The sequence below is a fragment of the Schistocerca serialis genome, chromosome 1 (genome assembly GCF_023864345.2).
Source record: "Schistocerca serialis cubense isolate TAMUIC-IGC-003099 chromosome 1, iqSchSeri2.2, whole genome shotgun sequence".
Classification (NCBI taxonomy): Eukaryota; Metazoa; Arthropoda; class Insecta; order Orthoptera; family Acrididae; genus Schistocerca; species Schistocerca serialis.
Genome location: NC_064638.1, coordinates 30,790,408 through 30,809,470, shown reverse-complemented (window position 1 = coordinate 30,809,470; position 19,063 = coordinate 30,790,408). Strand labels below are relative to the sequence as shown.

The window sequence follows — 19,063 nt, the reverse complement described above, 5'->3', positions numbered from 1 at the left end:
CCTAGGCTGTAGGGAAGGGAGCGTTTGATGTGGAATGGATGGCGGCTATCAAAGTGAAGGTACTGTTGTTTGTTTGTGGGTTTGATATGGACAGAGGTGTGGATGTGAGCCTCAACAAGATGAAGGTCAACATCCAGGAAGGTGGCTTGGGGTTTGGAGAAGGACCAGGTGAAATTCAGATTCGAAATGGAGTTGAGGTTATGGAGGAAATGAAGGAGTGTTTCTTCACCAAGAGTCCAGACCACAAAGATGTCATCTATAAACCTACACCAGGCCAGGGCAAGCAGCTGTTGGGTCTTCAGGAAAGCCTCCTCCATGCGGCCCATGAAGTGGTTGGCATAGGACGGAGCCATCCTAGTTCCCATGGCTGTTCCCCTGATTTGTTTGTAGGTCTGGCCTTCAAAAATGAAGTAATTATGGGTGAGAATGAGGTTGGTAAGTGTGATAAGGAACGAGGTTTTTGGAAGATCTTCGGGTGGGCGTTGGGAGAGGTAAAAATGGAAATGTCGTGTGGCTAGGGCCTCCCGTCGGGTAGACCTTTCGCCTGGTGCAGGTCTTTCGATTTGACGCCACTTCGGCGACCTGCGCGTCGATGAGAATGAAACGATGATGATTAGGACAACACAACACCCAGTCCCTGAGCGGAGAAAATCTCCGACCCAGCCGGGAATCGAACTCGGGCCCTTAGGATTGACAGTCTGTCACGCTGACCACTCAGCTACCGGGGCGGACTGTTGGGAGAGGTAGTGCTCAAGGGCAGAGAGACCATGGGTATGTGGGATGTTTGTGTAAAGGGATGTAGCATCTATGGTGACAAGAAAGGTTTCAGGTGGGAGAGGAGTGGGAATGGATTTGAGGTGTTCTAGGAAGTGGTATGTGTCTTTGATCTAGGATGGGAGTCTGCGGGTGATAGGTTGGAGGTGTTGGTCTACCAGAGCTAAGATACGTTCTGTTGGAGCTTTGAAGCTTGCTACAATGAGACGGTCAGGATGGTTCTCTTTGTGGATTTTGGGTAACAGGTAAAAGGTAGGGGTACGTGGCTCAGGTGGAGTAAGTAAGTCTATGGAAGCCATTGTGAGGCCTTGTGAGGGACCTTGGATTTTGAGGAATTTCTGCAGCTCAGTCTGGATGGAGGGAATGGGATTCTGGGTAACAGCTTTGTAGGTTGAGGTGTTGGAGAGTTGACGCAGTCCTTCTGCCACATACTCCACACGGTCAAGTATGACAGTTGTGGAGCCTTTATCCACCGGGAGGATGACAATAGAGCGGTCTATTTTCAGCTCCTTAATGGCACGGGATTCAGCTGGGGTGATGTTGGGGATTGTTGGGATGTTCTTCAAGAAGGGATGGGAGGCAACACTGGATGTGAGGAATTCCTGAAATGTCTGCAAGGGATGGTTTTGGGGGAGGGGAGGAGGATCCCTTTGAGAAGGCAGTCGGAACTGTTCTAGATAGGGTTCAACACTGGGTCTATTATTTGGGGGCTGTGTTTGGTTGGGTAGTGAAGTGATACTTCCAGTTGAGGTTCCGGGTGAATGAGAGGAGATCTTTAACCAGGGCAGTGTGGTTGAATTTAGGTGTGGGGCTAAAGGTTAAGCCTTTTGATAGAACAGATGTCTCTGGAGGAGAGAGGGACCTGGATGAGAGGTTTAGAACTGAATTGGGACTGGTGATATGTGGCATTTGACTGTGGTTATAGTTGAGATTTGGTCTGTGTGGGGTATGTGCTGGGATGGGGAGATTGAGTAGGGTGGCTAGGCTAGGTTTGTTGGCTATGAGGGGGGTTTGTTGAAGGTTCTGTTGTGGTTGGTGTTTGTGAGGGATAGGGAGAGGGACCCCACTTCTTAGGTGTTGCACTAGCACTGTGGATAGTTTTTTCAGGTGGTGTGTGGCATGGAACTCAAGTTTGCAACTGGCTTCTAGGATGTTCCTGAGTGTGTTCTCCAAGCAAGGGTTTGAGAGGTGGAGGACTTTGAAGAGAGATAGGAGCTGTTGGGAGTGGTGGTTACATGAAGTAGTGTAGAGATTCAGGACAAGTTGGGTAAGGGCTAAGGATTGAAGGTTCTGGAAGTCCAGGAGAGACTGGTGGAAGGAGGAATTGCACCCAGAGATGGGAACTTTTAAGGTAAGTCCTTTAGGGGTAATTCTAAAGGTTAAGCAGGACCGGAGGAAAAGTATGTGGGATTGCAGTTTGGCTACGGTGAATGCATGTTTCCGGAATGAATGTAAATAATGTGGTATAGGATTAGTGTACATAGTGGGTAACTGGTGGGTAGGGAAATTAAATAACTAAAGTTAAAATGGTAATCATAAGAAGGAATAAAACATGGAGGAAAGGACGAGAAAGAAAGAAAGAAATTGTGTTGGTAATGTTCAATACCAAAGGAAGACCACTAAATAAGAAAAATACGGAAAAAGTTGACAAGACCAAGCAAGTATGTCCAGATCAGGGGAAAAGAACACACGTTGGTCAACAACAGAGATAGCGAGTGGCGAAAAAAAGATCGCGCGTGCCGCAAAAGAGATCGCGTGTGCCGCAAAAAAGATCGCGCGCGCTGCAAAGAAGATCGCGGGAGGCGCAGAAATGTCCCAGAGAAAATTTTCCTGTGGCAGAGAAACATAACCAATGGCGCAAAAATATCGCCAGCAACATGAAATCGACGGAAATGGATGATACTGGTAGGTGTGGAAGAGATTGTTGGCAATGATTGTTGGCTGGAAAACAGCGAATAACGAATGTTAAAACTATGTAATGTTAAATAAATAAATCAATAAACAAAAAAAGAGAAGTGGACTATAAACGAAACAAGATAATAGGAGGAAGATGAAACTGGCACAGTTGGTAACGAAAATATTTATTTATGTATATATAAAACACTGAAGAAGAGAAAGTGTTAAGATGACAGATGTAAGTGATAGCTAACAAAAGGGACAAAACAATGAAGGATGTGGACCATATAGGTGATCTAAATGATTAATGGAAAATCTCATATAAAGATGTGAAACAAATACTAACAAAGAGATAGTGGGGATGGCCAGTACTTACCTCGGCTCAGTACAGCCGATAGATACGCAAAAAACAGAACCAAAAATTTATGTTCCTAGCTTTCGGAACAAATGTTCCTTCATCAGGGAGGAGAGAGGGGAAAGAAAGATAAGAAGGGAAAGTAGATTCAGTTACTCACAACCCTGATTATGAAGCAACAGGGAAAGGAAAACAGGGAGGGTAGCAAGGATGGAGGAATGGTTGTCAGATGGAAGCCAAAGATATTCTACTGTAAGTACTGTGCCAGATGACATCTTTGTGGTCTGGACTCATGGTGAAGAAACACTCCTTCATTTCCTCCATAACCTCAACTCCATTTCGAATCTGAATTTCACCTGGTCCTTCTCCAAAACCCAAGCCACCTTCCTGGATGTTGACCTTCATCTTGTTGAAGCTCACATCCACACCTCTGTCCATATCAAACCCCCAAACAAACAACAGTACCTTCACTTTAATAGCCGCCATCCATTCCACATCAAACACTCCCTTCCCTACAGCCTAGGTATTTGTGGTAAACGTATCTGCTCCAGTGACGAATCCCTCAACAATTACACCAATAACCTAACCAGTGCTTTCCTCTCCCGCAACTATCCTGCAGACCTTGTCCACAAACAGATCTCCTGAGCAATACATTCCTCCCCATCCAACAACATTGTTCCTATCCCCAGACCACACAGAAGCATCCCCCTTGTCACCCAATATTATCCTGGCCTCAAAAACATCAACAAATTACTCTGCCAAGGATATGATTTTCTCAAGTCAACCCCTGAAATGAGATCATCCCTTGACAAAATTCTCCCCACACCACCCAGAGTTGCCTTTTGTTGCCCCCCTAACCTTCATAACATCCTTGTTAAACCCTACAATATTCCCAGACTACGTTCTCTACTGAGCGGTTCCTACCCCTGTAACCGACACCGCTGCAAAACCTGCACCATGCATCCCCCCACAACCATCTACTCCAGCCCCGCTACTGGTAAAACATACACAATTCAAGGCAGGGCCACGTGTGAAACTACACATGTCATTTATCAACTGACATGCCTGCACTGCACAGCCTTTTACATCGGTATGACAACTAAACTGACTGAGCGCATGAATGGACACAGACAAACTGTCCGCCTAGGAGATGTCCAATACCCAGTAGCGGAGCATGCCCTCCAGCATAATTCTAGGGACCTAGGAACCTGCTACACTGTATGTGCGATTTGGCTTCTCCCACCCAACACCAGTCCCTCTGAACTGCGGAGATGGGAACTTGCACTCCAATACATCCTTTCATCCCGCCATCCCCCTGGACTGAACCTACGTTAAACAACCTCACTCCCATTTACTCTTCAGTCTTCTCCTCTTTCCCTTTCCTCTTTAGCAATTCACGCATCTTTTCATCCTACATAGTTGTGTTTATCTTTATACTATATACCTCTTTACTTCTGTATGCATCCTCTTTGGTTTGAAGCTGGCACAGTACTTACAGTAGAATATCTTTGGCTTCCATCTGACAACCATGCCTCCATCCTTGCTACCCTCCCTGTTTTCCTTTCCCTGTTGCTTCATAACCTGGGTTGTGAGTAACTGAATCTACTTTCCCTTCTTCCCTTTCTTTCCCCTCTCTCCTCCCTGATGAAGGAACATTTGTTCCAAAAGCTAGGAATGTAAATTTTTGGTTCTGTTTTTTGTGTATATATCGGTTGTACTGAGCTGAGGTAAGTACTGGCCAGCCCCTCTATCTCTTTGTTAGTATTTGTTTCACGTCTTTATATGAGATTTTCCATTAATCATTTAGTTCATAATGAATGCATTAAGATGTAAAAACGCCCACCAAACAAGTGAAAATTCAGTGCTGTGGAAATACAGACACCACGAGTTCCTGACCTCCAAACAAGTAGGCCTTAACTGCAAGACTGGAAACAAGTAAGTGCTTTAAAAGCAAAAAGTTATCAATCATGGCAGATGAACAGAAATTTGTTGATAAAAAAAGGTATAGTGTACTCTCAATAAGTGGTTGCAATGGTGGCAGTTAATTTACATAACTTGATAACGAACTTAGTAAATGTAATTTTGAAACAAACACACTGATAAATATGAAAATGAGATACAACACCAGATCCTTAGTAAAAAAACTATAATGAATCTCTGAAAACTACTGTAATTAAGTGTAATCAGCTCGCAAAAACTAATGAAAAACAGACAGTTAATAAGGATAACAGGAAAAGTTCACAGTGCGAACATTATCATGGCAATGCAGTCCGTGACTCCTTCAATGAACTCCATAATTCTGGTACTCCAAAACACACATGAAAGTGCAATGTGATTTTACTCTCATATAGCCATGGAAGAAATCTAGCTGAAATCCTAAATAACTCAAGCAAACATCTTCAAGTGAGCAGTGTTGTGGCACCCGGCACAAAAACAAAAAACATTGTACAAGATGCTGATTTGAAAATTAAATTGCTGTGTAGCAATGATTTTATAGTTTGTGTAAGTGGTGGGAATAATGTGGGAAGTAATGAAGCTGATGTCTCCATTGAAGCTCTGCAGAATTTCCTTGAATAAAATAAGCAGAAAAACTTGATTGTCGCTACTGTCCCGCATCGGCACGACCCGACCTATAACTTGGATGTAAACAAGGAAATAAGAAAAACAAATATTATAATTAAGGCACTACGTTCAAACTGTATAGCTCAGTTCTAGTTATAGGAAAGTTGGATAGAGGTCAGCAAACTAACCATGGGTCGGACTTGAAATATGCAGGAAGACTTTATTTGTGTGAAAAATTAAATCAAATTATAAAAGAAAGGATTAAACAGAAAAGCCTTATATATAAAAACAATTCGTTCATAAGTGAAAGCAGTCCTACAGAAACTTTTTTAGAGTAAAACAACTTTTACTATGCATATGCGAAGGCAAAGTACTTGATGACAAAATCATAAATGATGGTAAACTCGAAACAATATCAAAGAACTTCCAATATATTACTAACAAAATTGAACAAATTTTCTAAGTGACAAGTAGTCCTCATATTTATCTTGTGAATGAACTAGGGTGCAAAACTGAGGAAATGTGTGGTATTAATTTAAGTAATTATAAAACTGAAAGTGTGTATTGTAATAAGCAACATAAAGGTGGTGGTGTTCGTATTTATGCCAAAAGTAATGTCCAATGCAAAAAAAAAAAAAAAATTACTGGGTAGATAAATTTGCATGTGGATAGTGTTTAAAACAACTGAAATAAAAATTAAGCTCAGAAAAAGCAGGTTAATAGTAGGTAGCCTGTACAGATCCCCTAACAGTAATATGGAAGAATTCTTTTGTCATGTAGAGGAACTTGCTGATAAACTCTCATTTCATAAAAATCACACTTTAACGGTAGGCAATGTGAACGTTGACTCCTTAACTAATAGTGTTAATTATCTTAGATATATTGATACATCACAGTCTTATAATTACACCCATGTGAATTCCACAGCAACAAGAATAATGTGTGATGCTCTAACATGTATTGACCACGTTATTGCAAACTTAAGCAAGGAAGACCTTGTAGTTTGAACCATCAAGAGCCACATTTCAGATCATAGTGCATTAGTTCTAGAGCCTCATACAGACAAAGAAATAGAATCTCATGGAGAGCTATTTACCTATAAAAGAAATCTAGATTATCATACGTTAAACGAAACCCCGGGATACATAAACTGGAATCAGGTAGGTCCATATGAAACGGAAGACATCAATAAAAAGTGGGACAGATTTTATACAATGTTAACCCATTGTCTTAATCAGGCATGCCCAGTGGTAAAAAAACTAAGGAAAACTGACAGTTCCCAGAATCTTAAACTTCCCTCCAATCTGATGAAATTAATGGAAGATATGGAGAATTTATATATTCTTTTTAGAGATACCTAACTGCTGTGTTTCCAATCTACACACAAAACTTGTAGACAACCCTATAGTGAAGCACTCAAGACATTAAAAGCACAAATGTATGCAGAAACGATGAGGTAGTCCACCAATATTAGCAATATAGTAAACAAGGAAAGCAGGGGAAGTGACAATGCAGTGTGCAACAACATAGTGATTAGAGACAATGAAAAATTCCTGACTGAACCTAAGGAAATATGTGAGAGCTTCATTGAACAATTTAGTAAGATAAGTAGGGAGGATGTGATTGACCCATCGTAGGCATTAAATCCCAGTAATGCCAGTAATTCATTCTTCTTGAGGTGTGTTACGGAATTGGAAATCCTGAAAATCATTTACAACTTAAAAGCAAATACATCCAGCGGTTGGGACAACATATCAGCCATATTTCTGAGAATGCAGAAGTGAGTGCAAAAAAACGGAATTACTACCAATCTGCAAAATTATAGGTCTATTTCATTGCTGTCAATACTCAGTAAGTTATTTGAAAACTTACTTATTGATCAACTTGAATCATTTTTCTGGAATTACAATTTACTAAAAAGCTTGCAGCATGGTTTCAGGAAGGGCAGGTCTACAATAACAGTTGTAGATACATTTTTTCAAGTGGTACTGGATAAACTTGATGATGGAAATGAAGTCATTGGCACCTTTATAGACCTATCCAAGGCCTTTGACTCTGTAAATCATTCCATTCTTCTATATAAATTAGAAACTTATCGAGTCAGAAGAGTGCCAATATACTTGTTAAGATCCTACCTTTCTGACAGGAGACAATGTGTTAAGCTGTATCATACAACTGGGGGACATACACAAACAGTAAAATCATCTTATAAAATTCTTAACTGTGGAGTCCCTCAGAGAAACATTATTGGGCCTTTTTTGTTTGTTGTGTACATCAATACTAAAATAATTCCACAAAATCCAAACCTAGTAAATTATGCCGACGATACCTCCTCTACAAAACAGTTAGCAGTGCAAAATAATACAGAGAACATTAGCCTCATCACAGAATATCTCACCAAAAACAAATTGGTACTACAAAAGGACAAGACAATTCTGATGGAGTTTCTGCTAAATTATAAGTCAAGACAAGTGGTTACTGAGCCAGAGCTATCAGTTGAAACAATTCCTGGGTGTTACAGTTGATGAACACCTTACATGGAAGGAGCACACCAGTTATATGTGTAACTAAATATTCTGTAACACCTGCCTGCTTAAACGTCTTTCTGGCATAATAGCACCACTTGTCTTAAGAAAAATCTATTTTGGAATCATACTCACCAACCTTCAATATGGTATCAAGATTTGGGGTGGGCCACCAATGGCATACATGGATACGATTATGAGACCCCAGAAAGGAGCAATTAGGATAATAGCTAATATTAATAAACTTGAGTCCTCTAGAGAATACTTCATTAAATATAACATACTAACAGTGTATTCATTGTATGTTCTCCTGACTATACTGTTTGTGAAAGGACATACGGAACATAGTATAATCAATAGTGAAACCCATAATTATAATGCAAGAAAAAGAGAGTATTTCCACATAAAATTTAGTAATACAACAGCAACAGACCATAGTCCATTTTCTGTTGGAAGATATTTTTATAACAAACTGCCAAATAATATAAAACAGTTGAATGGAAACATATTTCAGGCAATATTAAAGCAATAGTTAAGTGCTATATGTTTGTACTCCATCAAGGAGTTTTAATGATACTGTGAATAAATTATCTTTATTTCTTAACTCTTATTAATGTTCATATGTTTATAAACAGACTATGTCCCCAACATAAAAGTTATTATGGACAAATAAAAAACCATTTATTTTTTATAGTTATTTATTCTAGTAAAGAGAAAGCAAATATTGTTTGGAATGAATTAACATAATGGGGCATTGATGAAAATGTACAGATATTCTGCAGTGACATTAAGTGCCTCAAGCAGCATCCATCTTAGTGGGACAGGCATCTCATGTGAATGTAAATAGAACAGAGAGACACTGCATTTCCTATGCTGTTGTGGGGTAGAGTGCCATAAATATCGATATTTGTTCTGTGCGTAAGTGTGCTATCTTTGAGGAGAGCGGCTTTGGGCAGGATGTTGGACGCTAACGGCAGTTAGCCTCTGGACTTGTATCTGTGAAGAAGCTAAGTGTGAATAAATCTGTATCTGAGTGAATTCTAGTTGTTTGCCTACAACTATTCCATATTCCCACACTGGTGACCCCGTTTTCTGTGTAATACACGTCCGAGTTACCGCCCGAAGGTTATTTACGCGCCTACCGCGAGGGCCTTTGTTCAGCTCCAGACAATGGCCTTTCAACACTCACCACCGCCCAGATTTCAGCAACATCTCTCCAGCACTCCTGCCGTCATAGTGGACATGCCGCAAGAATCTTCGGAATCCTTCAGCCAGAACATGCAGTAGAATTAATCGAGTGCCGATAGTTTCTTCCAACTGCCAACGGTCATGGACTCTGGCTTTGTTAGCCTAGACCTTCCCACGTGTTCTCCACAGAGTGTTGGTCGGAACATTACTAGTCCTGTGTCGAATCCACAATTCAATACAGTTCGTGGTGTCGAGCGAGGTTTTGCTACTTTGGAATATCCAGTAGTAAATTCAAACTCGAATCAGTTCCCGCCACGTGTGTATCCTTCCGCGCCGGCTAGTCAACAGGTGTTCAATGCTCGCCAAACAGCAAATATCACACCGAGTGTGCATCCTAGTGGACGTGTGTGGGATCCTTGTGTTGCTTCTAATCAAGTCAACAATTGTGTGCTGGACAATAATTACTCCGACATCTACAACCAGCCCCACCACTCACGGTCGAGTGAATACTGTGTGCATAACGGACATTCACCAGCGTACTTAAGCACTTGTGGCTTCTCTCCGAGCTACCATGTCAATGAGAATGCACATTTTGACTACGATCCTCACACCGTTCGAGCGTCCGTCGCTTCTCAGCCGCCCCCCCGGCGTGAAGTGAATTTCGCGAATTCCCGCATTACGGGACGCCAATAATTCGGACTCGCTATCTTCTGCATGCTCTACTTCCGTCCGAAGTAATAGGTGCACCTCCGCAGTTACTGCAGTGCCGAATCTGCTGAAATTACCGGACTTCAAACCTGCTCACCCAGAGTTCTGGTTTAACCTGGTTGAGCAAACATTCAATGTCTGTGCTTTGGACGATGACGCACGCTTCGCCTGCCTCATGAACCATCTTCATGACCACGTCGATTTAATTTACGATCTGGTCAAAGCACCCCCCCAGCAGGGAAGTATGCTGTGGCGAAACAGACGATACTGGAGCGCATCTCTAAAACCAGGAGAGAAAATGTGCGACAGCTCATCTACGAAGAGCGTCTCGGCTACAGGTCTCCGTCCCAGCTGTGGCAGTGCATCCGTCTCCTCGTCGATGATCAAGTTATACCTGATGACACGCTCTCAGAAATCTGGACTGAAAAGCTGCCTTTGCCTGTCCAGACTGCAATCTCTGCGTATGAAGATAGGCCAGTAAATGAACGTTTACGCGCCACCGACAGAGCATACTCCGCCAGGTAACATGAGCTCCATGCACTGCATTCTGGAGGTGACCACACTAAGATGCTTTCTGACGCCACGCCCTTGTCTGGTGCTGCTAATAACAAGTTTGTTAAACTAGCCGCCCTGCCTGCACCTTCAACTCCCTGCAACGACAGTGCATCGGCCACTGTGGAAGACTCTGGGGCACATACTCCATCACCTAGCAACTACCCACAGGAGCACAGGCCCGCCCAACCTTACTGTTTCTGCCATGCGAGATTTGGGGAGCAAGCTCGCAAATGCCAGTCACCGTGTTCTTACCCACACTCCAACTACAGGTAGGCTATGGTGCCACCTCCTGTGATGTAAACAACGGGCACCATCCCACGTTGCACTCCGTTTCGGACAACAACAGTAAGTGTGGTCGAGTCTATGTTCACGATTTACGATCAGGTGTATGCTTTCTGGTAGACACTGGAGCAGATGTCTCTTTGCTGCAGGTTCGCCTAGCAACCAATAAAGTGCAACCACACAAAACAGTACTTTGTGCAGTGAACTTGTCTACCCTACAGTGTTTGGGTTCCACTTTCTATACAGTGAAACTTTCGCCCGAGTGCAAGTTGGAGTGGACGTTTCTAGTGTCAACAATTGAAGAACCTATTCTCGGAATTGATTTCCTCAAGCACTATCAGTTGTCACTAGATTTTGTGCAAAATGCTGTGTTTTACCCCCCCTCCCTCCCCCAAACAAACATATTCTTTTCGCTCCGCCAAGTGACAGTTCGGCTAACACCAAACATGTGTGCCGTGCTAAGAAGTGTGTAAACCTATCCTTGGAGCTGCAATCTTGGACAAACAAGTAGCTAGTGGAGTGCGCCAAGTCTTCAAAGTTGCGGATGGAACATACGGAAATGCTGCTGCATCTGCACAACATACACCACGAATTGGCCTCCACACAACAACGCCTCATGGCACTACAAGCAGACGACTCATCGGCTACAGACAAGGTCAGTCCATGCCAATCTGGTGTTCCCGTGCCCGCGCACGTTAACGACAATGTTGTGAACTCTGTGAACTGTGTCAGCACCCCCTTTTGTAATGATAGTGTATGCCCGAGTGCTCATGCTCCTTGCGTTCCGAATGGACAATTAAATTGCCAAGCTCGTGGCAATGAACTACGGCCATCTGCTGTTCGACCACGCCCACTCGTGCCTACAGCGCTCGTAGCGGCACGGCCCGTTACCAAGAACCAGTGTACCAACCTCGCCCATGTTAACACGTGTGTGGCCTTTACGCAGCCTACGAGTGGGTGGCACACCTGTACTTCCGTGCCCTCAGCGCCACACCTTGGCCCGTCCGCCACTGCCTGCTCCGCTTCATGGACATCTGACTCGTGCCGTGCCAGATACTGCAGTAGTCACTAATGGCACAGTTCGTCGGTTACGTCTAACCAATGGGCCGCCCATATCGCAACGCCCACGCCACCTCAAGCCAGAATTTATGAAAATTGCAAAAGAACAATTGGACGATCTGATACAAAAGGGAATAACTGAACCTTCTTCCAGTTGCTGGGCTAGTCCTATCCTGTTTGACCAAAAGAAAGACGGTACTTGGCGAATGGTCAGAGACTATAGGCATTTAAATGCCCGCACCATCATTGATAAATATCCGGTCCCACACATTGCAGAATTCAATCATGCGCTCGCAGGTGTAAAGTACTTCTCTGTTTTGGACTGTAGGCACGCATTTCATCAGATTCCTATGGCTCTGGAGGATATTGAAAAGACTGCCATAACCACTCCCTTCGGGCTGTTCCAATACAAATTTATGCCGTTTGGGTTGAAAAACACCCCCCAGACGTGGCAGCGTTTCATCAATCAAACTTTATCCCATCTAGACTTTTGTTTTGTATACATGAACGGCATATTGGTTTTTGCTTCTACTTTGGAACAGAGTGAGGATCGTGTTCAAGTCATGACAGATATTTTAGTGGCCGCTGGTATTGAACTGAACAATAAAAAGACTCAATTGCACCAGTCATCCGTCACATTCCTAAGTTATGTTGTGTCATCGGACGTTCTGACACTACCACAGGACAAGATCAAGCCTGTTCTCGAGATGCTACACCCTCAGACCTATAAGGAATTATGCAGGTTCATCGGAACAGTTAATTATTACTGGAAACATTTGCCAGCCGCTTCTGCGGTGCAGGCTCCTCTCACAGATGCTCTCGCTGGCCCACAAATTTCTGGCACCCGCCAGGTACCATGGACACCAGACATGGACAAGGCATTTAATGAACTCAAACAGCTGTTGGCCTCCGCTGTCACTATTGCTCACCCATGGGCGGATGCCACAATGTTTATGACTACTGACGCTAGTGACAATGCTATCGGTGCAGTACTGAGTCAGACATACAACGATGCTACGACCCCCCTGCAGTTTTTCTCGAAAAAGGTAAACAACGCGCAGAAGAAATACTCAGCATTAGACAGAGAATTACTTGCAGCTTACGAGGCCATAAGACACTTCAGAACTGATGTTGAGGGACGAGATTTCTATGTGCTCACTGATCACAAGCCGTTGGTTCCTGCCATAAAAAATCCTGCGGCTGATCCGCCCCCACAACGCTTTTGTCACATCGATTACATCTTGCAATTTACAAATGACATTCACTACATCTGAGGAGTGGACAATGTGGTCACTGATTTTCTCTCGCGTGTTGGTGCTGTCACACTTAACGGACCCACCTTGGTTGCAATCGGCAGACCCCGATACCATGCAGTTAATTTCAGACCACAGCTCCTCTCTCCAACCGGTACGCTCTACTTTCCCTGGCATATCTGACTTAGTGTGGTGTGATGAATCGACTGGTACATTGCGGCCATTCATTCCTAAGCCCCTTCAACGCCAGGTCTTTGACAAACTACACACATTAGCACACCCCCGTGTCAAAGCTTCCACCCGTCTGGTAGCTGAACAGTTTGTCTGGAGAGACATGCACCGTGACTGTCAGTCTTGGGCAAGGGCATGCATGGTGTGTCAACAGAACAAAGTTTCCAGGCACACTTCTCCACCCCTTGGCTGTTTTGCCCAACCACCAGGACGGTTTCACCATGTTCATGTCGACCTCGTAGGCCCTTTGCCCCCCTCCGAGGGTTTCCGTTACTTGTTTACAGCTATTGACAGGATGACTCGGTGGGCTGAGGCTGTGCCTATTCCGTACATTACCTCTGAGACAGTAAGTCAAGCATTCTTAGAATCGTGGATCTCTAGATTTGGCTCACCTGTTTACCTTACCACTGACCAGGGGCGACAATTCGAGTCTTCAGTTTTCTCTGACTTATGTAAAATGTGTGGTATTGTCAAAATTCATACTTCTGCATACCACCCCCAAAGCAATGGGCTTGTTGAGCGATGGCATTGCACCTTAAAGTCTGCCCTGCGTTGCCATGACTCACTATGGACAGAGGCACTGCCCTTTGTGCTTCTTGGCCTTCGTGCAACTTTCAAGGAAGACCTCAAGGGTTCTGTAGCCGAGTTTGTGTATGGCCAACCTCTGGTTTTGCCTGGAGAATTAGTCACTCCGACCCCACTTCCATGGCCTTCTGAACTCCCTTCACTTCTCGAGCGGGTGCGCTTGCACTGCAGCAAAATTCAGCCGCCACCTCCGGCTGCTCATACACCTCCGCGCGTGTACGTACCGCACACGCTAGACTCTTGTGAGTACGTGTTTCTCAGAGACGACTCAGTCAAAGCCGCGCTTCAGTCACCCTACACAGGTCCTTACAAGGTTGTCAAACGCTCTGAAAATGGATCTCCTCATAAAACACTCTGTAACCACGGTCTCACTCAACCGAGTGAAACTAGCTTTCATTGAGCCTCAGGTGAACCTCCCTAATTCTGCCCCTAATTCTCCCACTCCTGCTTCGAGCGGCCATCCATCTTCCCACACCATGCATTCGGGTATTGATTCTCCACAGCGTGCTTCTCTGCCGAGCACTGCTCCTTCTCCACGTTCATTAATTTGAGTGGCCAATCTTTTCGGGCCTTCACTCCTCACAGCCCTCACAGTCGAACTGCCAACCACTCGGATTTTACCATTGTGTTACCATCTTCGTGTGACAGCTCTTTGTCATGCAGTTCAATCCACACTGGGTCCTCGTTGCCTTCGGTCACGTTCCCTCGTCTGTCAGCTGATCACCCGAGGTTGTCTCCTGCGCAGTCCAGTGCACCTGCCACCCCCCTCTTAGCAGATGCTTCCCCCTGCCACGACTTTCCCACACCTCCCTGCCTCCCTACCATTGCTCGTGCAGGTGCCATCCAAGAATTCACAACACATGTGCACCCTGATGACATACATTAATTATCTGTTGTCGTAGATGGTGATACGGTGTGTGGTACTCGCGTGTGACAATATTGAGGGAGGAAGTGCAGAATCTTGTGTGGTGTGCCGCTTTAAATTGAGCAGAAGGGCTGCGTGTGGAAATTTGCGTGCCTTTGTTAGGCCTTCTGGCAAGGTGATTCTCCGCCTGCCAGCTGACGAAGTGCTACACCTACACTCCAGGACGGGACATCATCTTCAGCCACCGGCGTCGCTTGCTGACTTCACCGTCGACGTACCGGGTTTCACCCCCCGGTCTCCTACCAGTCGACCGCTTCCGCCTGATGCAGAAGAACTGTGCGTTACCTTCCTAACTTCTCACCCTCCCCATTCACAGGGACGTACTCCATACTGTGTGGGGTGGCGGGGGGCTATGTGGCGTAGAGTGCCATAAATATCTATATTTGTTCTGTGCGTAAGTGTGCTATCTTTGAGGAGAGGGATTTGGGCAGGATGTTGGATGCTAATGGCAGTTAGCCTCCGGACTTGTATCTGTGTAGAAGCTAAGTGTGAATAAATCTGTATCTGAGCGAATTCTACTTGTTTACCTACAACTATTCTATATTCCGTCAACACTACATCTAATTCCATACCTATCAAGTTTACAGATAAGAAGTACATGTTTTACTGAGTCGAAGCTTACAAAAGATCCCTGCAACTTTATCTTATTGTCTAATGATGTGCTAATCTTGCCAAGAAACTTGTTAATTGCATCTGTACCGTGCTTTTCCACACTGTATGCCAAACTGATTTTTCAAAATAATCCCATAGTTTTCAGTAGAATTTTGAATCTGGACGGCAGCAGCTTCTTAAAAACCTGACATGCGTGGAAGAAGAGATATGGGACAATAATTTCCTACATCTTCTCTTGTTCCTTTTTGCAAATAGCAGTTTCATTTCTCCATACTTTAGCACCTCTGGGAAACATCTATTTTCAAAACATTATTTTACTATTATAGATGTGTTAGATGATACGGGTGCTTGTCATGTAGTGTTTTCTTTTTCCAATTTACTTTCTTCGTATCTGTTGATGTTATGTGATCTAAAGGGTTGTAGAAGTGGTTATGAAATTGCAGTGGTGTAGCCGATGTATTTATATGAGTGATTGCTTTGTGTATTTTCTAGTTTCTGCTCATTCTAGAAAGAATTTTCTTAAATTGTCTACCTGTCCATAATGTAGGTTTTTTATGTCGATAAATCCCCTTCCTCCTTCCTTTCTGCTTAATGTGAATCTTTCAGTTGCTGAATGTATGTGATGTATTCTATATTTGTGGCATTGTGATCGTGTAAGTGTATTGAGTGCTTCTAGGTCTGTGTTGCTTCATTTCACTACTCCAAATGAGTAGGTCAATATTGGTATAGCATAAGTATTTATAGCTTTTGTCTTGTTTCTTGCTGTTTATTGCTACCAAGCCCCCACAGAACGCATCTCTGCCTACGTTGATCAACACCTTGAACCCATTACATGCAGTCTCCCGTCCTTCATCAAAGACACCAACCACTTTCTCGAACGCCTGGAATCCCTACCCAGTCTGTTACCCCCAGAAACCATCCTTGTAACCATTGATGCCACTTCCTTATACACAAATATTCCGCACGTCCAGGGCCTCACTGCGATGGAGCACTTCCTTTCACGCCGATCGCCTGCCACCCTACCAAAAACCTCTTTCCTCATTACCTTAGCCAGCTTCATCCTGACCCACAACTTCTTCACTTTCAAAGGCCAGTCATACCAACAATTAAAGAGAACAGCCATGGGCACCAGGATGGCCCCCTCATACGCCAACCTATTCATGGGTCGCTTAGAGGTAGCCTTCTTGGTTACCCAGGCCTGCCAAACCAAAGTTTGGTACAGATTTATTGATGACATCTTCATGATCTGGACTCACAGTGAAGAAGAACTGCAGAATTTCCTCTCCAACCTCAACTCCTTTGGTTCCATCAGATTCACCTGGTCCTACTCCAAATCCCATGCCACTTTCCTTGACGTTCACCTCCACCAGTCCAATGGCCAGCTTCACATGTCCGTCCACATCAAACCCACCAACAAGCAACAGTACCTCCATTATGACAGCTGCTGCCCATTCCACATCAAACGGTCCCTTCCCTACAGCCTAGGTCTTCGTGGCAAACGAATCTGCTCCAGTCCGGAATCCCTGAACCATTACACCAACAACCTGAAAACAGCTTTTGCATCCTGCAACTACCCTCCCGACCTGGTACAGAAGCAAATAACCAGAGCCACTTCCTCATCCCCTCAAACCCAGAACCTCCCACAGAAGAACCACAAAAGTGCCCCACTAGTGACAGGATACTTTCCGGGACTGGATCAGACTCTGAATGTGGCTCTCCAGCAGGGATACGACTTCCTCAAATCCTGCCCTGAAATGAGATCCATACTTCATGAAATCCTCCCCACTCCACCAAGAGTGTCTTTCCGCCGTCCACCTAACCTTCGTAACCTCTTAGTTCATCCCTATGAAATCCCCAAACCACCTTCCCTAGCCTCTGGCTCCTACCCTTGTAACCGCCCCCGGTGTAAAACCTGTCCCATGCACCCTCCCACCACCACCTACCAGTCCTGTAACCTGGAAGGTGTACACGATCAAAGGCAGAGCCATGTGTGAAAGCACCCACGTGATTTCCAGCTGACCTGCCTACACTATGAAGCTTTCTATGTGGGAATGACCAGCAACAAACTGTCCATTCACATGAATGGACACAGGCAGACAGTGTTTGTTGGTAATGAGGATCACCCTGTGGCTAAACATGCCTTGGTGCACAGCCAGCACATCTTGGCGCAGTGTTACACCGTCCAGGTTGTCTGGATACTTCCCACTAACACCAACCTGTCAGAACTCCGGAGATGGGAACTTGCCCTTCAGTATATCCTCTCTTCTCATTACTCGCCAGGCCTCAATCTCCACTAATTTCAATTTGCCACTGCTCATACCTCACCTGTCTTTCAACAACATCTTTGCCTCTACTTCCGCCTTGACTGACATCTCTGCCCAAACCCTTTGCCTTTACAAATGTGTGCTTGTGTCTGTGTATGTGCGGATGGATATGTGTGTATGTGCGAGTGTATACCTGTCCTTTTTTCCCCCAAGGTAAGTCTTTCCGCTCCCGGGATTGGAATGACTCCTTACCCTCTCCCTTAAAACCCACATCCTTTCGTCTTTCCCTCTCCTTCCCTCTTTCCTGATGAAGCAACAGTTTGTTGTGAAAACTTTAATTTCGTGTGTATGTTTGTGTTTGTTTGTGTGTCTATCAACCTGCCAGCATTTTCGTTTGGTAAGTCACATCATCTTTGTTTTTAGATATATTTTTCCCACCTGGAATGTTTCCCTCTATTATATTCATGTTAAATAATTTATTTAGATGTGAATGTGTTGAGGTGAACTTCTTTAGCCAGAAATTTGCTATTTTATCTTTTGCAGGGGCTTTCCAATTGTGAGTAGAATTAATTGCTTTGGTGACTTCATTATTGCAAAATTATCACTTCAGGCATTTGTGGTATCATCTTGTATGTATCTGTTTCTGCTTGTATCCACCGTGCATGCCTGTTATGTTGTACCGGGTTTGACCATATGTTGCTCCAGAAGTGTTCCATGTCTGTTATGTTTGATGGATCGTCTATTTTAATGTGTGTGTTATCTATTGTCTGGTAAAATTTCTTTTGGTTTGTGTTGAATGTTTGGTTTTGTTTCCTTCTATTTTCACTTTTTTTGTATCTTCTAAGTCGTTTGGTCAATGCTTGTAATTTCTGCTTCTTTTCATCTAATTGCTCTATCACTTCTTGTTGTGAGATTTTACCTAACCTTTTTCATTTTTTTTTCTGAGATTTCATTTCCTATAAATTGTGTTAGCTGTCCGATGTCTTTTCCCAGTTTTTCTATTCTGATCTGTAGCCTATGTTGCCATGCTGGTTTTGTGGGTTTCTTCTGTGTGTTGGTTGGTTCTGATCTCTGCCTAGTGTGTATATTTAGTGTTGTGAGTGCTCCTATATAAACCAGTAGTTGTAACTCTTCAATAGTTGTGATTTCATTTATTTTGTTGTGTATGATTGTGTTGATAGTTTTGATTGTTGTTTCGACTTGTGGGTTATTTGGTGGTCTATGCAAGAATGGTCTAATGTCTGTATTTGTGTCTTTGTATTCTATATATGTCAGCTGAAATTTTTCTT

General features: G+C 43.9%; 1 protein-coding gene across 1 annotated transcript in view; it reads left to right on the top strand.

Moving 5' to 3' along the window:
- Positions 1 to 203: 203 nt before the first annotated feature.
- The window catches only part of LOC126461098 (uncharacterized), a 666,251-nt gene continuing 647,391 nt past the window's right edge, over positions 204 to 19,063 (top strand). Inside the window, exon 1 of the mRNA XM_050095970.1 lies at positions 204 to 390. Coding sequence (XP_049951927.1) covers positions 210 to 390 — 181 coding nt within the window. The 5' untranslated portion in view covers positions 204 to 209. The remainder of the gene's footprint in view (positions 391 to 19,063) is intronic.